This window comes from Tasmannia lanceolata, unplaced genomic scaffold (genome assembly GCF_043159265.1).
Source record: "Tasmannia lanceolata isolate RefF3 unplaced genomic scaffold, GAP_Taslan_0.1 ptg000013l, whole genome shotgun sequence".
Classification (NCBI taxonomy): Eukaryota; Viridiplantae; Streptophyta; class Magnoliopsida; order Canellales; family Winteraceae; genus Tasmannia; species Tasmannia lanceolata.
The window spans coordinates 30,057,850-30,077,805 of NW_027518690.1; the positions used below are offsets into that span (position 1 = coordinate 30,057,850).

The 19,956-nt window shown below is 37.5% G+C and overlaps 2 protein-coding genes across 2 annotated transcripts in view; one reads left to right on the plus strand and one right to left on the minus strand.

Moving 5' to 3' along the window:
* LOC143890001 (actin-related protein 3) overlaps positions 1-19,956 on the minus strand; it is a 73,487-nt gene that overhangs the window by 38,447 nt on the left and 15,084 nt on the right. Inside the window, exons 2-5 of the mRNA XM_077394474.1 lie at positions 18,388-18,625; positions 18,045-18,269; positions 10,795-10,941; positions 8,453-8,545 (exon numbers count right to left, since the gene is read on the minus strand). Of these exons, the coding sequence (XP_077250589.1) occupies positions 8,453-8,545; positions 10,795-10,941; positions 18,045-18,269; positions 18,388-18,625 (703 nt within the window). The remainder of the gene's footprint in view (positions 1-8,452; positions 8,546-10,794; positions 10,942-18,044; positions 18,270-18,387; positions 18,626-19,956) is intronic.
* LOC143890550 (putative protein TIC 214 N-terminal part) lies at positions 5,951-6,852 on the plus strand. Its single transcript, XM_077395279.1, is given in 8 exon segments — positions 5,951-6,061; positions 6,114-6,167; positions 6,169-6,231; positions 6,233-6,321; positions 6,323-6,350; positions 6,352-6,407; positions 6,409-6,497; positions 6,755-6,852. Coding segments are annotated over 8 exon segments (588 nt in total).

Sequence of the window (19,956 nt, forward strand, 5' to 3'; positions counted from 1 at the left end):
AACACATATTTCGTAACTTACGTAACATTAGTGAGTAAGGGGGGGTTTCTTAATGATTCACGATATGTGACAGTACATGAGCAAAGCGGCCATGTTTATGACGATTATGGGCCATCGCCATAGTAATCGTATTGTAGCGGAAAGGTTTCAACATTCAGGCTCAACAGTTGCTCGTCATTTTAAGAGGGTTTTGAAGGCGATTTTAAAGTTAGGAAAAGAAATTATTGTACCTCCCACTTTTGATACAATCCCAGAGGAAATTCACAGAAATCCCAAGTATTATGCATGGTTTAAGGTATTAACTCTTTCTTTTTTGTTCAATTAACCATCATGTTTAAATATAATGGTTAGGTTGTACCTTCTTATTTGTGATTTCTTCTTTATATTTACAAGGATTGCATCGGTGCTATTGACGGCACACACGTTAGTGCTCACGTACCTGCTAAGAAACAGATTCCATACCGAGGAAGAAAACAAAGCACAACCCAAAATGTAATGTGTGCATGCTCATTTGATATGAAGTTTACATTTGTTTATGTTGGGTGGGAAGGCACTGTCAATGCTAGTAGGATATTCCTAGAAGCAATAACAAATGAAAGATTGAAGTTCCCACATCCCCTTGAAGATATAATTCATCAATTATTGATTATTGATTATTATTAAATGTTTACATGTATTTTATAATAATCTTACTTATATTTTTCATTTACCATCATATTAGGTAAGTATTATGTTGTCGACTCGGGTTATACAAATATGCCCGGTTTTTTTACTCCATATCGTGGCAAGACTTACCACTTTCAAGAGTACAGGCATACAAATCGAAATCCCACATCTGCAATAGAGTTGTTCAATTATCGACATTAATCTCTACGTAATGTAATTGAGCGAGCATTTAGTGCACTAAAGTCTTTTTTCCCGATCCTCAAGTTCATGCCTCCCTTCAAGCTTTCAACGCATCGACTTATAGTGCTCGCAACATGTACGCTTCACAACTTCATACGAAGTGAAATGCAGATGGATATAGAATTCACAACTTTCAGCAATGAAGATGTGATTATTTAGGAAGAAAACAATGCTAGACGTCGTTCAACTAGTACAAGTGAGTCTCAAAGGTCAACGCAAATGTCATTACTTAGGGACTCTATTGCAAATAGAATGGCTAGAGCACGTGGGCTACCACAAATTTAGGGAGCAGTTTGTTATCTTATATCTCATTTGTTAATCGAATGCATGGAATCTTTGGATTTGAAATACTATACACATTTGGTTTATATGAGTAATGTTTTCAATTAATTCCTAAATTAAGACTATTTTATTCGTTGCATCAAAGTGTTTCTACGGGATACCTAGATAAGGTATCTAAAGGATAGCTCAAAAAACACGGGGCCCACATTGTTTGGGTGATCCAAAGCATTCATTTGATGGGCACTGACATAGATTGGGTGTGGGCAACCATTTATTACATTATATCATTCATAAATCATTACATCAGAATCAATTTTTTTTGTTCACATGAGAACGTGATTCTATTCCAAAAAATAGAAAAACTGACTTTTAGAAATGAGTTAAGGAACGTGATTCTGATTATGGAATGACTCCAAAGAATTAGAATTGATTCTGGTTTCCAGAATGAGAATCACGAGAATGTTTAAAGAACGCACCCTAAGCTATCTTATGCATTCCATGGACATTCAATATTATGTCATTATGATGCTGATTAAGAAGACTCACCTGATGATGAGCATTTTGCCACATATTTGCACCTGGGTTGGGGGTAATCCAGTCACATGGAAAAGCAAGAAGTGGGCTGTGGCAGCATGCTCGAGTCCTGTCATCGAATACCATGTTCTTCCTGACGTTGCACGAGAACTGATTGGGCTAAAGCACCCGTCATCCTAGCTTCATTTTCTAATCAAAGATCCTATGATAGTGTGTTGGAATACTCAACTGTAATTCAAATTGCATCTAATCATGTGTTCTGCAAACGGGTCAAGCATATAGGATCTAATGTCACTTATTAAGGGGGAATGTGACTGCATGTAAACACATACTCCATTTTTCAAACCAACTGCTCACTTTCACCAGATCTCTTTATCACAACCATGCAAAGAATGTCTCTGACACGCTAGGCATGATCTGCATTCATGGTTCAGTTTGAGGGGGCTTGTTAATAGTCTTTAGGGTTGACTTTATCATATTGTTCTTTCTCTACTTCACCCTCAGTTAAGTAGGGGGAGATATTTTTATTAGCTGATTATCCTTATATTTAATAAAACTAATAGTGAGAGAGACCTCGTCTTTGACAATACCTTTAACATTCAGAACATGTTCGCTCTTTGTCTAGAATGTGCTAGATTTTTCCTTTTTAATTATAATTTGAATTTAAAGCATCAAACCCAACCATTATGATTTAGAAGCAGTTGGTATACAAAGTGTATGACGTTTTAGTATTAGAAGCATCCAGTTTTCATTTATTTTTTAATGGTAAAGAATTGGATTAATGACAGAGAAAAATAAGGTTGCGTTTTTTAACCATTTTCATGATTTTCATTCTGGAAACCAGAATCAAATCTTATTCTTTGGAGTGCTTCCAAAATCATAATCACGTTTCTTAACTCATTTCTAAGAATCATTTTTTCTATTTTTGAATAGAATCACATTCTCCTGTAATTGGAAAAAAATAATTCCAAAGTACTAATTTAAGGAAATAACAAAGTACTCTTTAAATTTGTAGTACCACGCGTGCTCTGGCTATTCTATTCGCAATGGAGTCCCTAACTAATGACATTTGCCTTGACTGTTACAACTCACTTGAGCTGGCTGAAGGGATTAAATCATCTATTTCATTATTTTCATCCGCAATAATTACGTCTTCATTTTCGAATGTCATGAACTCTTTATCCATCTGCATTTCACTTTTTTTTTGAATTGAATTGAATGGCTAAGATATCATCATTAATAAAAAGAGAGAATGCAAGGCTGATCGAGATAGCCAGTGGAAACAAAGAAAGAAAATAAGGAAAAAGGAAATACAAACAATAGCATCTCAGGGAGGAAAAAAGTCGGAAAAAAAAAAAAAAAAAACCTAGGTCTTGCCTCACTACTCCATCCCTAGCAAGATTATCCGCTTCTTCATTCGCAAACCTTCTGACATGGGTAAATGAAACCTTTGATCTTCCAATCTGATCCCTAATTTCATCAATCCAACGGGCAAATCTCCAAGGGAACACCTTGCTTTCTTCTAAGATTCTGATAGCATTTGAGGAGTCACCCTCAATAATTTCCATCTGCATTTCACTTCACATGAGGTTGTGAGGCATACATACTACGAGCATTATAAGGTGTTGTGTTGAGAGCTTAAATGGAGGCATGAACTTAGACTTGTATCTTCTTAGAAGCGTTCCGTTCGGTCCCTCTAACGAGGAACCTCACTCCACTTCGAAGATCGAAAAATGAGACATTAATGCACCTAATGCTCGCTCGATCACGTTACGTAGAGATGAATGTTGGTACAAAATATTTTGGGTCATAGTTGATTTTCTTCCTTGATAGAGAATAAGTTCTTAGCAGGTAAGTGGGCACCAATGTGTGTGCCGTCAATAGCACAATCATTTTAGATATAAAGAAAAAACCACACATAACAAGGTACAATCTAACTTTTATATTTAAACATATTTGTTAATTGAATCAAAAAGAGTGTTAATATCTTAAATCATTTGTAATATTTGGGATTTCCACGAATTTCCTCTAGGATCGTATCAAAAGAAGGGCTTTAAAATTGCCTTCAACACCCTCTTAAAATTACGGGCAAATGTTGAGCCTGAATGTTAGAACTTTCCAGATACAATTTGATTACTATGACGATGATACATAATCGTCAGAAACATGGCCGCTTACTCATCTACTTCTCTGAATGTTAGAACCTTCCATATACAATTCGATTACTATGACGATGATACATAATCGTCATAAACATGGCCACTTGCTCATCTACTTCCACATACTGTTAAGGAACCCCTTAGCAAATAAAATATTACATAAGTTATGAAATACATGTTTCTCCATTCGCTACATATCATAACACCTATATAGATGACCACTAAGCACATTCCTTACCCACTATAATCCAGTTAATTTTCTGTCTCCACATGACTGTCTACCAATGTATGAGTGAACATATTTATCGATAATAGCAAGAAAAAAAATTCCACGTCCTTCATTGTCATCCACTCTTGAATCATATCTTTTATCCATTTGAATTGTGCACCATTAGTAAAATCATCCACAAAAAATAAAATAACATCTAAAGAGGTGAGATAACATCCAAATCCACTAAAAATAGCCTTCAATAATGAAGAACAATAAAAATTATTCAACCACAAGCTACCACACTTAAAATTATTAACCAACATACAATAAATGATAAAAGGTCTACCTAATATAAAAGGAAAAGAACTACCTAATCAAGTCTAAACAAAAGCATATAACCCAACCAAAATAATCAATTAAAAATATAAAACCGGAATCATGCCCTTTTCTCAGGTAGTGCAATCATGAAAACAATCCTCCACCCTGGATCTTGAAGCATCTTTGTCCCCTTCACCCATTGTTCTCCACTTACTTCCATAGTATTTAAGATAGCTATGCATTTAACAAGAGAGTGAGGATATGCCTCTGGCATCATAGATGAACTTTCAGTGGAGTAGAAGATTGTGTTTGCTTTTGAGACTTCTATGACGGCCTTGCAAGCTTCAGTAAATTCTGAACTCTTCTTTATCCTACGAGTAGCAGTATTTAAGATAGCTATGCATTTAAAAAGAGAGTGAGTATCTGCCTCTGGCATCATAGATGAACTTTCAGTGGAGTAGAAGATTGTGTTTGCTTTTGAGACTTCTATGACGGCCTTGCAAGCTTCAGTAAATTCTGAACTCTTCTTTATCCTACGAGTAGCAGTGGATGTCCTATCACGCCTACGAATATGATTCTCCTCTAGATCCTCACTTTGGGCTACATGAGTATTTAATTCATCATTCAGGGTTTTATGTATATTTTATCCATCACTATCAGCATGGCTTCTGTGAAAAATATCAACGTTATCTTCAGATTCTAGTGGGTCTTCAGCATTTCCGACGGCTAACTCTCCAGTAGCATTGGTGTCGTCATATATGAGCCGTAATTCTTTCCAACGAGGATAACCATACTTCTTAAATTTTGCAGCATGAGGGCTTCCTATAATTATTGATCATTTAATTAGTTTACCTTTAATATTAGAAATGATTAAATTCATTAAATCAATGATTCACACTTTAAAATTATAGTGTTATATGAATGTATGTGCCTTATACTGACTCCTCTGCCTTCACTGTCTTAATCAATGAGTTTCAGCCAAAACTCGCCACTTCTAGAAGTTTCTTGAATTTTCTAGTCTTTTCTCAGCTTTTGTAATTTACTCCTTAGTTGTAACATACTATAGCGATGCCCAATTTTCTCATAAAACTTCATTTGTAGTGCACCTGTTTCTCCTGTTCACTTGTTGTGCCATTATATCTATATAAATATTTGTATCTTTCAAACTACACTTTACTGCCTCGGACTCATAAAGCATCGTCTCTGATATCCCTATTAATACCATTTTCATATCCCACCACCTAAATAAAGTCATAAAAAATTCAATAGAATGGTATTTCATCCGAACATCTAGTTTTGGACATTGGTAAATACCCATATGAACCTTGGAATAGATGAAGGGAGAATTTGACTATTAAAAACTAAAAGCGCAATACAAGTTCAAACACCGCATGGAATCGATAAATTTTCCGATTCTCAGTTAGTTGCAGACTTCCTCTTTCCTTGTTGGCCAATTGAGTTTTCCCTTCCCCAAATAGTTTCCCTCATCCAAACGGATCATTAAGAGTATAATATATGAAATTTCGGCTGAAAGAGCATTATGGAAGATGAGGGATATAATCCTACATTGGTTGCACCATCTAAGTCAATACAAAATTTGTTTCTCAAAATGCAGTGTGATTGCACAATGTTCTTGATGGAAGTCTCAAATGTTATATCTGACTTCCAGAAGCATCACTAAAACTACATAGAGAAATGAATAGACAATAAGGTTGTCTTATTTCTTCCTTACCCGAGCTCAAGTTATGGAAGAAGGTTACGAAAGAAGGAACTGAGGAGGTATCAGCAACAAGTAGTTTTATTACGGGACTGCTCCTGATGTTCGTTCATATCGATCTATTATGAATCTCTGCATATAGCATTGGGTAGACCTCATACAATAATTGTCCTCATTCTATTGTATCTTTTTTTTTCATTTCTTTTGGAACAATCACAAACACCTTTTTTTACTACGGATACACTGCCAGAAATCCAATGCGTAATCTCAGCATTCAATGTAATTCTGAATAATATCATTTTTTCAATTATTCAGCCATTTCATTTTATCAAGTTAAGGTTAGCCAGATTACTCAACATTTACATGCTTCGATGCAATCAATTTTTCAAAATGCGGATGCAGGTTAGAATGCAACCAAAGCAAATCCTAGTCGACTTGGCACGACACAGTTGAGTACACAGTTGACGCAGCTGAGAACTCGGTTGATGCGATCACAACTCGAGAGAGTCAAAGGAGCTTTGATTGACATTGTCGGGAGTAACACAGACTTCGACAAGAATACGGTCAAGGTAAAAGGGAGTCAACTTGGGGCAGTCCATGATGATGCGGGGGAGTTATGAAACTATGGGTGCAACAATAAGATGTTATTTCTAACACGTAGTTTTTTTGGTTGGTTAAATGGTTATATTATATTCATGAAATGGGTCGGATGGATATTATTCTAGATACGAAAAAATTATTTTACTATATCTAATGTACATATTCGATCTAACAAGTACCTTGTGTCAGAATTGAGAAATTCTATGGCTCGCCTCTATGGGATTCTCTTATTTATCACCTGTGTCTACTGTTTAGGGAGAATACTGTCACCTATTGTCACTAAAAAATTGAAAGAAAGTTCAGAAGTAGAAGAAAGGCGGGAAAGTGACGAAGAAACAGATGTAGAAATAGAATACTGTCACCTATTGTCACTAAAAAATTGAAAGAAACTTCAGAAATGGAAGACAGGCAAGAAAGTGAAGAAAAAACAAATGTAGAAATAGAAGCAACTTCCGAAATGAAGGGGACTAAACAGGAATAAGAGGGATATTATAATTGGTCTTTTGTTAATAAAAATTGAAAAAAAAACTTCCGAAACAGAAGGCAAGAAAGTGAGGAAGAAACATATGTAGAAATCGAAACAACTTCTGAAACGAAGGGGGCTAAAATGGAACAAGAGGCATCCATTGAAGAAAATCCTTCCGTTTGTTCGGAAGAAAAGGAAGATCCGGACAAACTAGATGAAACGGAAGGGACCTGAGTGAATGGAAAGGCAACATAAAGATGAAGAAGAATTCGACTTTTGGTTTTGCTGTCACAGTCAAGGTTTTAAATTTCAGTTTCGGTGTCTGTTTCGGTCGGTTTCGGGCTGAAATATAGGCCGAAATCATGTAAAAATATGATTATGATTTCGTTTTTATTTTAATTTCGACCAAAATGTCTAAAATTTCAGTGGAAATTTTGGCTATTTCAGTGAATATTTCATAAATTTCGGTGGGAATTATAACATTTCGGTGGATCTATTTAAAATTTTGGTGGAAATTTTGTAAAAAAATGGCTAAAAACGAAATTTCGGTGACATTTCGTCGAAATTTTGGAATTTCGGTGAATTTTCAGTGAAATTTCACCGAAATCTTGTAAAGAAACGACTTCATGTAAATTTCGTTTTGGTCGCGGCCGAAACCGAAATAATTTGGCCGAAACGTTTCGGCCGAAATTTAAAACCATGGTCACAGTAGCCTGAGAATTGATGCATATAGTAATGGCATCAATCAGAAATGCCTTCTTTGGAAATCCAGCACATAGGTATCAAGTCTGCAAGCTATAAGCAGGCCATAAGGCCATTCCAAGCCATTAGTCCCTGCCGTGTGAAGCAGATGACATCCACCTGACATCCAGTTTTTCTGATAGAGACAAAAAGGTCAGACCCTGGATCTACACACACAGGTATCAAAGCAAACATCAAAGTAGGGGAACTAAATGTTTACTCCATTAGGTGAAAGTGAATATTCTGAAACCCCTCATAGCAGATCTTCATATCAGTGTTCAAGTGCCATAAACCAGTATGAACTGTATATTGAATTGACCAAACAATAACTTTTAACTAGGCAATTGGTAGTGGAAGATCTGATATGCTTACTTCTTACACGCACATAGTGAAGTAAAACGAGTTGCAATAGATGGTACACCGAAAGAACGGCAGAAGAGAAAGGGCATAGGGCAATTCCCGCAAACAAAAAGAAAAGACAACCCTTCAATAGTTGATTTCTGAGAATAGAATGTTACCTTAACAATGTCTGAACAAGTGTAGCAATACATTTCTTTCACCTTTCGAGCTACTTCAAAAGAATCTTCTGGCGGTATATGCTCTCCTCTTTCCTTCATGAAAAAAAATGTCATAATGCGCACAACCATAAATAGATAATAAGAGTTACATTCTCTAGAATAGAAGTTCTATTTTTCAACACTAATATGCATGCTTTATTTTATATGGCTGTGATTGAGAAGTTAAATACACATTCAAATTTTATTTTTTTTAAAATCAACCCTTCCAGGACAACCAAAATAATATATGGCATAGACACATTAAAACTCTTAAGTACCACCGGTTTATAGTGCAAAAAAAAAAAAAAAAAACAATAGGCACATCCTTCGGATAGAGGAGTACCTTTTGCTCTAAGATAGATTTTAAACTTAAGTTAGTGCAATCAAGAAATGAGAACATGTTACACAAGCAAGTTCAGACCAAAACCATAGATGAGAACATTGGTTGGAGAAGGGAAAAAGAAGCCAAAGGAAAGCGAAGGAAGCTCATCAGAAGACCTCAAGGGAGAGAGATCGTGAAAGTGGCCAATTCCAAAGGTACTAGGTATGCAGAGTGATCGCCGATGCAACTGGAAAGACAAGAAGGTTTTGCTTCCAATTCTGTCCAGCCATTTGCTTAGACTGCAGATGTTTTAAAACTTTTGCTACATGTGATAGTTCGCCATCAGTTTTCCAATCAAGAAAATGTTTCTCTCAGGAATATTATTTTTATTTCTGATGGGCAGTTTGTTTTTTTAACATTGTTTAGTCTCTCCATACCATTTTTTGTCTTCTCTTTTGTGGATGTTTATATCTTCCATATCTAATCTGTGAATCAGTTGTGCATATCGCATTCACTTACGCCTGCACTTTTCATTTTCTTGTGTAACAGGCAAAGAGATTTTGTGCATTTTAGGGTGTAGTAATTGGCACTTTTGCTGTTCTCATTTTTTGGAAATCCTTGTTTTTTATCGTTAACTAGAGATTGTGATATCAGAGGTATTGCTGTGAAACCCTTTATTTTAGTTTCTATATGCATTGTTTGGAGGCATTATCTGGGGTGTTCATTCATTGTCCGAGCATTAGATTTTTTTTAGAACAAGTGAGATTTTATAAATAAACACCAAACTGAAGCCACAGCTATGCGCGCTAAAAGAGAGAGAGAGAGAGAGAGAGAGAGAGGAGGGGGGGGGGGGGGGGGGGGGGGCGCTGCAATCTAGGCATCTCATGCCAGGCCGTCAATCCTGTACATGACACACCAAAATTCGCCATTTGATTAGCAAAAGGGTTTCCTTCTCTATGAAGCAAAGAGGGTACATGTACCTTTCATGAGCAAACAAGGGAACTTTAACATGTTACAACTTTTGACCAATAAACAAATCAGAGAGGTCAAAAGGAGAAATGAACAGTCTTGTTCCAATTCGCCATTTGATTAGCAGAAGTCTTTCCTTCTCTATGAAGCAAAGAGGGTACATGTACCTTTCATGAGCAAAAAAGGGAAATTTAACATGTTACAACTTTTTTATGCTCTTCCACCTTGAGTTGTTATCGCTACTCTTTTGGATTTCTCTTCCCTTTGTTCTTTCTTTTGTTCTTCCTTTGTATTGACCATCTCGGTCTTCTTTGCTCTTAATGAAATTTCGCTACAATTTAAAAAAAAATGATCTGACCATGGTTTTAAACTTCTACTGACATGTGTCGATTACGGCCGATATGAGCCGACTTTTTGTAAGGGCCTAACCTAAGTCTGAAGTTTGATTTCTTATGATGCCCCCACATAACCAAAAACCCCATATATCAAGGAAATATTAAACTCAATTCATTAATAAAATGAGTACGTTGAAAAGGAAAAGAAATGGCATGATCATCAATTTTCAAAACATGTAAAATATCTATGTTTAAAATGAACCTTGTTGTTCTATACATGAGTGACAACGCATTTCACTAGGTGTATGATCTTGTTAAATCATTATGGATGGCTGTCTTGCTTATGTGATGGTTTCTAGGTGTATGTTTTTTTGCTTATTCTAGCATTTCTCGAAGTTTCATCTTAAATTTCTATTGTTTCCATGGACTTCCATAAGCTTTCAATTTCCATAGACTTCCACAAAGTACTTTCACTTCTGCGGGGACCAAAGTCCATACCAAAGCTGACATTTGAAACCTTGGATCAGACATGCTGGCAAAAGGGTGCCAACATGGATGGCAGATTTTGATAGCATTTTCTATAAAGTAATATTTGTAAATGCGGGATCACAATAGCCATCTTATAGAATCAGAAATGACTTTACAAACTTAAATGGTCGTAGTCAAGTGCCTTGTACCCGCAAGAGCTGCTGAATGAAGAGAGTTACATCCTTCCCTGCAATAGGAATAGACTTGATGCTGCTCCCAATAACATAACCATCTGCGACAGGTACGACATGAGTAGCTCCATCTCCCACATCAACCACAACCCCTGTCATTTCACACTGTGACAAAGAACAAGCCAATATCAAATGGAAGCACCCCAACAAATACTTATCAATGTAAAAGAAAAACAACACACTGAGACAAAGAACTGGCCAAAACCAGATGCAAGCACCCCAACAAATATACTTATCGGCATGAAGAAAACATAAAATGCAGTGAACACAGCAAGAAACCACTCGAGAAATATAAATGCATACATACATTGATGTGATCCTTACCGTTGGATCAGTTGGACCACTATTTTTTTTTTTTTTTTTTTTTTGTTATTGCACTGATTTTCGCTATTTGTATTTCCTAGATGTGAAGGGATGTTCACATCACCTAGGGCCCACCATTTTCATGCACTTAGCCTTTTATTTTATTAGTTTCATTAGGATTGACCCTTTCACCCTTAGTGCATATTTTCTTATGTGTTGTAGGAGGGGTAGATTAGTATTTTTGCATGACTTAAGTAACTTAAGTTATGATTTATTATTATTGGTTGAGATTGGGCCCACACAACATGATATATAAGAGAGTGGTGGAGGAGAGCAACCCTAAGTTTTGAAGATTTGCGAAAACCCAACCAAAAGGAGCCGTCAGCCCTCCTCTCCCTCCACGCACTAGGGCGTCTCCACTTTCCCCTCTCCAACTCACAGCAAGGTGAGTTCCTCCCCTCTTATCTCTCTTCTTCTCCTCTCACCCGCTTTTGTTCTCTCTCTCTCTCTCATCCCATGCTCTCACAATCGATCCTCTCTCTCTCTCTCTCTCTCTCTCTCTCTTTTACAATCTATCCTAATAACCAACTATCTTTGTTTCTTCTTCCCCATCATCTTCTCTCTTCTTCTATCCTCTAACCTTTTCACTTCTCTTCTTGCCCTTTCTTGGTCTATTAATTGGTTGTAAGTTGTAACTGCTGCCCTACTTGAAGAATACGCTGACAGACTTCAACACCGCTCTCTTTTGGCCTCTTTCAAGCTTTTGGGTTGAGGTATTGCTGCGTTTGTCGGGTAAGATCGTGTTAGCACCCTTAAAACCCTCTTTCTTGACTATTTAGACCCAAGGAAGCAGGATTTTTCCCTGGGAGCCTTCGATTCCCGCTTTGGATTCCCGCTTTCGATTCCCGCTCTGGCAACCTTGAGCAGGATTCTTCCCTGGGAGCCTTCGATTCCCACTTTCGATTCTCGTTTCGATTCCCGCTTTCGATTCCCGCTCTGGCAACCTTGGTTAGACCCTTATTTCATGGTAGGTTTATGTCTTTACCCCTTAGTAGTGATCTAGGTTATTTTCCATCCTAAATAAGACCCTTGGGCCCTAGGTTTAATGATTTATGTTTCTGAACAGCAAGCATAATAAATCTGATTCTTCAGTTTTGTGGATCCTTACATGCCTTGTTAATGCGATGGAACTTTTATATTCGATTATTATTTGATTTAGCATCTTTTCGCATTGATTTCTATCTCACCACCTAACGCTACATGGGTTTTCTAAGCTGAAATTAGTTGCTTCTGTTTACTTAACTATTTGGGCATAACATGGCTATGGAAACTTGAAATATTATTCCCCACGAGCTCCATTTAGGTCTTGGTGGTTGTCACGAACCCTTACGGGCTTGCACCATACATGAATGCATACATACATGCATACAACGATATTATATGATTTACATTTTGCACACAAAGATATACATTACATGTGTGTACATACATAGATGTGTGTGTTGTGTTTTTATTGGGTAGGTAAGCTGGGTGCAAGTGTTATGTTTGACTGTTTGTGTACATCCTCTTTTCACAGTCATGCTTTATATCCTTATTATCTCACGTATGAATATCATTTCTTTGAAAGGTGTAATAACATTATTATTTGGAGCTACTTTGGTTCTTGTTCAAAGAGAAGTTAAATTAAGTGAAATAAAGCAATGCTCAAGTAAAGGTTAGCGATGAAGCAAAAGGGTCAAAGAAAGAAACTGAGTACTTCAAAGAAAGAAGCTGAGGCAAAATAAGATCAGACAAACAGAATCTTGGGATCAGACAGAAGAAAGGCACAAAAGGGTCAAAGAAAGAAACTGAGTGCTTCTTTTTTATGATGCTACCTTGTATGAACCTACTACTTCTTCATTCATGGCTGCTAGAGGCAGGGAAGCTTTTGATTAATTGGGGGAGGAGTAGTTTGGGGAGAAAACTTTCTCAAGGAAGAAAAAGAAAACACAAAGAAATAACTAGAGCAGGCTAATGAATAGGAAACAAAAGGCTTCAATAGAAAACAAAAGTGCAGAGAAGTAAATTGTTTATTTCAATTTGCATAAGAGAAATACCCAAAACCCCATATTCACACCAAGCTCTATGGTTATAAGATAGAAACAAAAGGAAAAAAAAGGCTCAAAAGTGTACATCCCAGGAATGTAAGAAAGGAAATCTGTGAAAATTCATAGAAGAGCAGGAATGAGATCAAAGGAGACACTCATTCGCATGTTCGCATCAGGGTACATTGGAGACAGAGACTGCTAATCAGTTGAGTGGTGCTCTTTCCTGACGGACCATTCTTGCCTCAGAGATGCTCCGCTACATTTTACATAGACAGTATTGCTTTTTATGTGTAATCAGTAAAGCTACTTCCTATCTATTCAAGAGTCGACACTGTACCCTTCAATTGTCCTGTATATGTGTTAGGTATCTCTGCAGATAGTGATGCAGGTGAAAGACCTCCCTGTACCATAATGGTGGTAATCAATCTCCTTACAAATATGCCAGAGGTTATTGACCCGTGATCAAAAGAAACACCAACTCAACTACAACTCAACCAAGCCTTTGTCCAAACTAGTTGGGATCGGCTGATCAAAAGAAACACCACCACAACAAAATCCATATCATGAACAAAATAATTTAATTGTTAAGGCAACACTTGTAGAAGTCATAACAGCAAGGAGGACGGAACAAATGCAAGTGAAAAACAAAATATATAAACAGTTCTAAAACATAAGTGAGACCAAATATAGTGAAGACCGCAACAGATTCTAAAACATAAGTGAGACTGAAAATAGTGAAGACCACAACGTCCACAACAGACAGAGAAGGGAGGGGACAGATATGGAGGTCTCGGGGCAGGGATCAATTGTTCTTCAATTTTTGGTAACCAAACCAACATGTCTTGCAAGCCGTAGGTTGGCATGTCAATCTCTACTCAGTCTATCTTATCCTATAACTCGTGTTTCGTGGAAAATGTGCAAAGAGAAGCTTTTGCCAGAAATGATAAAGGGCATTGGGATTTCTCACTTCAAGGGTAACGATTATATAGTTTCCTATATTCGGGGCAGCTTAGAGTGAGAGACACTACATTCATCAGTTAAAATGAAGCATACATGTTAGCATATCAAAGGAAGGTCGTTTGGTGGTCAAAGGAAAAGAGGTGATTCATTTTTCTGAATCAGAGCCTTGTGATAGATCTGCAATCAGGTCTCTCATCATACTTCTAACGCCTCTGATTTGGATGGGTTGAGTAGGTTGCGAAGGAAGTTTGGAAGTCATAAGGAACATACATGTTGAGGGATATGTTGCCTCATGGTTTTGGTTCAACTGTTAAAAGAAAGAATTCTCAGACTTTTGCTAATATCCCGAATTATCGATCACAAATGGATTTCAGATACAAGGCTGACTGTTACAGTGATATACGCTTGCTTCCCACAAGACATGCTTCTAGAACTGAGGAAACTATTGTATTGAAAAGTTGTCAACCAAGATTGATTTGAGTCAGAGATAATTGACCACTCAAATTGTAGGACCGTCCAGAACTCAAATGTGCACTAGCCTGACTGATATCTTCTATGATGACATCCACAGAAGAATACAGTTTTATAAATCATAACTAAGATACCATGCAAACACTACTATGAAAAGCCGATCACATGCTAAAGAATACTTCATCTTAGTACCACAATAGGGGTTGGTTCAACAACAGAAGACAGAAAAGGCCATGTCATGACAAACCTAGCAAAGTAGTGTTGTTAGTTTACCACCCATAACCATGTTCTTATCACCTAAAAATGACTAGATCACGGCTACCCGCTTGAACGCATTTGAGCAACAAGTTGAGATCAAGGTTGCCAGGGCGGGAAGCAAAAGAGGGAAGCGGAAGCGGGAAGGTGTGAAGCGGGAAGCGTGATGGGTCGGAGAATTTTTTTAATACTCAACTCAATTCAACAAAGCCTTTGTCCCAAACTAGTTGGGGTTGGCTAAATGAATCCTTTAGAAAAAAAATTCATGAAGAAGGTAAAAGGGGTCTACTCGGCTCTAATCCTGGTTCTAGTTGGGTTCTTCTACGTGGATCATTTTCTTCCATTCTATCCTATCCAAGGTTATGTTCTCTGTTAAGTTCCTAGCTAAATATTTTAATAGATAAATATTTAAATAAATTTAAATAAATAAAAAATTACTAAAAAATATATATAAGAAAATCACTATCAGCTGAAATACCTATGTTGACCAGTCTGTTGACCAGTGCGTTGCCAATGCCTGACAAGATGAAAAAAAATAGATTTAATAATGTTTTGACATGATAGAATTTATGAATTTTTAAAATTGGATAAATACCTCATCATTTGGAAGTTAAGATTTTAAACCAACCCATTTTTTTTTAATTTTGTACTAGAACTGGAAAGTTAACTTTTTATCCTTTTAGATTTGGGTCTTTAAACTATTTTTAATAGATTCAAATGGGGGGTATTCCCTTATTTACATGTAAATCTTAAGTAAATGGACATTTACTTAAGATTTACATGTAAATAGTAAGTAGAGAAAGAGAGGAGGACCACCAAAGAAAGAAGAAGACTACCAAGAGACAAGGAGGGTAGATAGGAAACGAGTGGGAATCACATAGGAAACGACTAGAGAAGAGAGGGAACCACCAAGAAGAGAAGAAGACTACCAAGACAAGGAGGGTAGATAGGAAACGAGCGGGAATCACATAGGAAACGAGTGGGAATCGCGATTCCCAAGATTTTGAATCGAGATTCCCAAATTTTGGGGAATCGAGAAGATTCCCAATTCCGAATCGCGAACTGGGGAATTGTGATTCCCAGTCCAACTAACAATTCCTGCTTCCTTGATTGAGTCTTCCATCACTACTAAAATTTATTTCTACATGCGATGCAATCCAAGTACTGATTGCATCTTTTATGCTGAACAATGAACTCGTTCAGCTGGTGGTGGAGGGGGATTCCCTTATGCTCTGTTTGGTTGCTCATTTTGGGGGGATTGTAGGAGTTTCAAGTGCTTGAGATCTTCCAAAGATCTCCCCAAAGCATGTTTGGTTGTCATTTAGACCTTTGACCCTTGGACAACTTCTAGACATCATTATTGCTTTTAACCCTAGGTGGCACCTACGTGGCGGAGACGTTCCCCCCTTAATCTTCTCCCCATTTTCACCAAAATGGTGAAATTTGTGTGGGGAATTAGGAGAAGATTCTTGTCTTATTCTTTCTCTATTTCTCTCTCTTCCACCCTATATTTTGATAATGACACCCTACATCTTCCGCTAATCTTCTCGCGCAACCAAGCACTACTCACAAATCTCCTAATCTTCTCCCAATCTAACATGCTTGTCTATCTCTTTGACTTCTTCTTCTCCTAATCTCCCAGCCATCTACAAGCAACCAAACAAAGCATTAATGTGATCCACTGGTTGTGTGGTTCTAAAGTTTGCCATGGCGGTTTGCTGTGCATTTCGGTGAGATACGTGGTATCGTTGGCTCCATGACAATTTGTTTTCAGCATGTTAGAAGATCAAGCAATGAGGTGGCGGATAATCTTGCTAGGAGGGGAGTTTGGCTGGAGGCTTTGGAGAATTGTGACTTCCTGCTTGAGATTCTTAGCTTTTTCGCTTTACCTTCTCTTGTGATTTCCTGTTGTCCTTATTGTTTTCTTTCTTCATTTTATTTCTTTCGGACCATCTCGGTCTCTCAGTAATGCAATTCTTGATCATTCAAAACATAACAATTAACTTGTTCAACGGAACCCATATTTAATGCATACTTGAGAGATCCACTACTGCAGAGGAAGGTCTCATAAAAAATATAGCTACGGAACCATAAGTACATCTTTCATGGACAAATTGAGATAATACCGGTTTAAAACAACATCGCGGGGTAAGTTTCCACCACACGTAGAAGATCTATTCATTTGATGCTTGAATAGATCCATCCATATGAGCAATCAGATGCTGAGGTCAATGTAGTGATTTGCCATTTCCATTGGATGTAACCCATTTCGATAATTTAGAGGATTGTCATGAAGCCCTAAAATCTTGTGACCACCATAATCTCCCTAACACTATAATCCAGAGAACAAACGGTTTATACAAAAACAGAATACATAAAATGCATACAAGATTCATACGAAAGAGAACAAGGTTTCGACTTGTGTGAATTGGTCAAACTCTTAAATCTTATGGCAAAAGAAATCTCTTGAAATAATTGGATTTTATGAATATGAGCCATGAAGATTGTTCACCAAAACAAAAAATTCCTAGCTCATCAGGCGGTTTTTTAAAACACGTGCAAATGCAAAGTAAAATAAACATAAAACTTAGGGGTGCAACCAGAAAAAAGGTCGGGTTGGGTTGGGTTGGGTTGAATTCAGGTCGGGTTCGGGTTGAATTTTTCCAACCCAGGTTAAGTTTGGGTTGGGTTCAGGTTGAGGGGTTGGACAACCCAACCCAAGTAAAACCCGGCATTTTTTTATCATTTTTTTTAGTATGCTTAATAACTTGGGTCGGGTTGGGTCGGGTTGAACTCCGGTCGGGTCGGGTTTGGGTTGGGAGAAAGGGTCAGGTCGGGTTGGAAATCGGGTTGCATTCGTGTTCAGGTTGAGTAAACGGTTCCTCGGGCCGGGGTAGAGTTGGCCTCAACCCAACCCGACCCGAGTTGCACCCCTAATAAAACTTATCATATTAAAGCAAGTATTCAATCCACGGGAGTATTTTAGGGGATTCGCCTTAAAACTTATTTTAGAGGATTCATCTTTGCAGTCATATCAATGTAACTTCAATACTAAACTAGATACCAAGGTAGTAGGGTTCATAAATTTATTGAAAAGGATAATAAATTTGTTAAACGTTAAACATTACCAACCTTGGAAGTTGTGTATCCGGCAGCAAGGGCAAGGACAGGCTGCACTGCTATATAAAGTCCAGGGACATTAAATGTCTCAAACATAATTTCTCCTGTGTATTCACGATTCTCAGGAGCAGTGAGAGGGCTCTCGGTCAGAAGGAAATAATGGTCCTCTGGGTCACACCGCAAGTAATTGAATATACACTGCTGCCAGAATCTCTCCATCGTATCCCAATTCTCCACCTGCATAAGCAAATTTTACGTTTGAGAGTTTCAATGAAGAACACACACATATCTCCTGTGGTGCAAATATTTACCTGACCATGATGAATGGGATAGCTAAGATTGTGCAAATATTTACCTGACCATGATGAATGGGATAGCTAAGATTGTATGTACTGCTTGAGCGAGACCTAGACAGAGCCTCCTCTCCAATAAAGAAATCAAGATCGGCCATAACACCTGCACTGTGCTGTGCTAACCAATTTCCCTTCCCAGAACCCCCCCTCGACTGATTCAAAAAGGATTCATTAACGGCTACGACGGTCGGGATAATGAAGCATGGCTCAACATTGCCAGCAAATCCCATCTTGGTATACCTAAAAGAGGAGAATTCGGGTAAAGATCTAGAACATGATTTTCAATACCAACAAAAGCTACAAGAAAGCATGCTAAGATGCTTAGAAACATGAATATGTTAGGCAAAGCAAATGAATGAATGGTTTGCTTAAAGTATTCTGAATCAAAATGACAAAGAGATGGTTATGAATAACATCAACCAACCTAAACCATGAAACTATGTAGACCAGAAACGGAAATGGGACAGAAATAAGATCCCAAACACAATTGTAATATTTTATAACGGGGTGCTATCCAACCCTCAAAATTAGCCGTCATGCCTTGTTTTGTTGGTCAGTTGCCTCTTAATTTTTTTCCAAAAAATGACAAAAATGACATGTTCTCCTTCGTTTGCTCACATGAGCCGAGAGAGAGAGAGAGAGAGAGAGAGAGAGAGAGAGAGAGAGAGAGAGAGAAATGTTTTTTGAGCTTGGGCTTGATCTAGATGTTTCAATCTTGTAATTATTCTCCTCTGTCAATTAGTGAATCCAGCAACAATCTGCTGATTTTTCAACTTGGAGTCAAGAATAAGAGATGGACCCAATCATAAATAAGCTCTCCTGGAAGAAAGATTGACCCTGATAGACCGAATATTTAGCTGCAAGGATCAAGGCATTTGCTGGGTGGCATGGATCAGAACCAAACATTTTGTGGAAGAATCTCGAAAAGGGTAAAGGAACTAGATGGAGATGATAAAGGGAGTAACTCTAGTGCTTTTGTATCAAGAGAAATGATAGTTTATGCGAATGCAAAAGATATTGAAACATCAATGTTAACATTAATGATGGGGACACTCCAGGGCCTTGTTTGTCATAAAATTTGGCAAGCTTGATAATATACTTTTTTTTTTAATTGGGAAAGATATATTATAAAATAAGAGAGGGAGGGGGGGGGGGGGGGGGGGCGACCGAGATGGAACACACCCAAATGTACAAAGCTTGATAATATGTTTTAGGGAAAATGATAAAAAAAAAATGGGACTTTTAACTGGCTAAATTCTGAGAAAGGGGTGAAACGGATCCCAATGCATTTCACCAACCCTTTTCACCTTTTTTACCTTCTTCTTCCTCATGCCAAGTGTTGAAACTCCATTGCCTTTTGTAAAACTCCATTGAAGAACGGTGAAACTCCCCTTGAGAACATGTAGATTTAATTGGCTCTCTTTATTTTCTTTGGCTATGAAACATAAGGTTCTCTGGTAGGTCCATCGTCATACATATGCTTAGGTTTAATATGTTCTTTACAATGCTATGGTGTAATGTCAGCATCCTCTTTATTTGTTATGGTTTTGTTAGGGATTTGTTATTGTCAA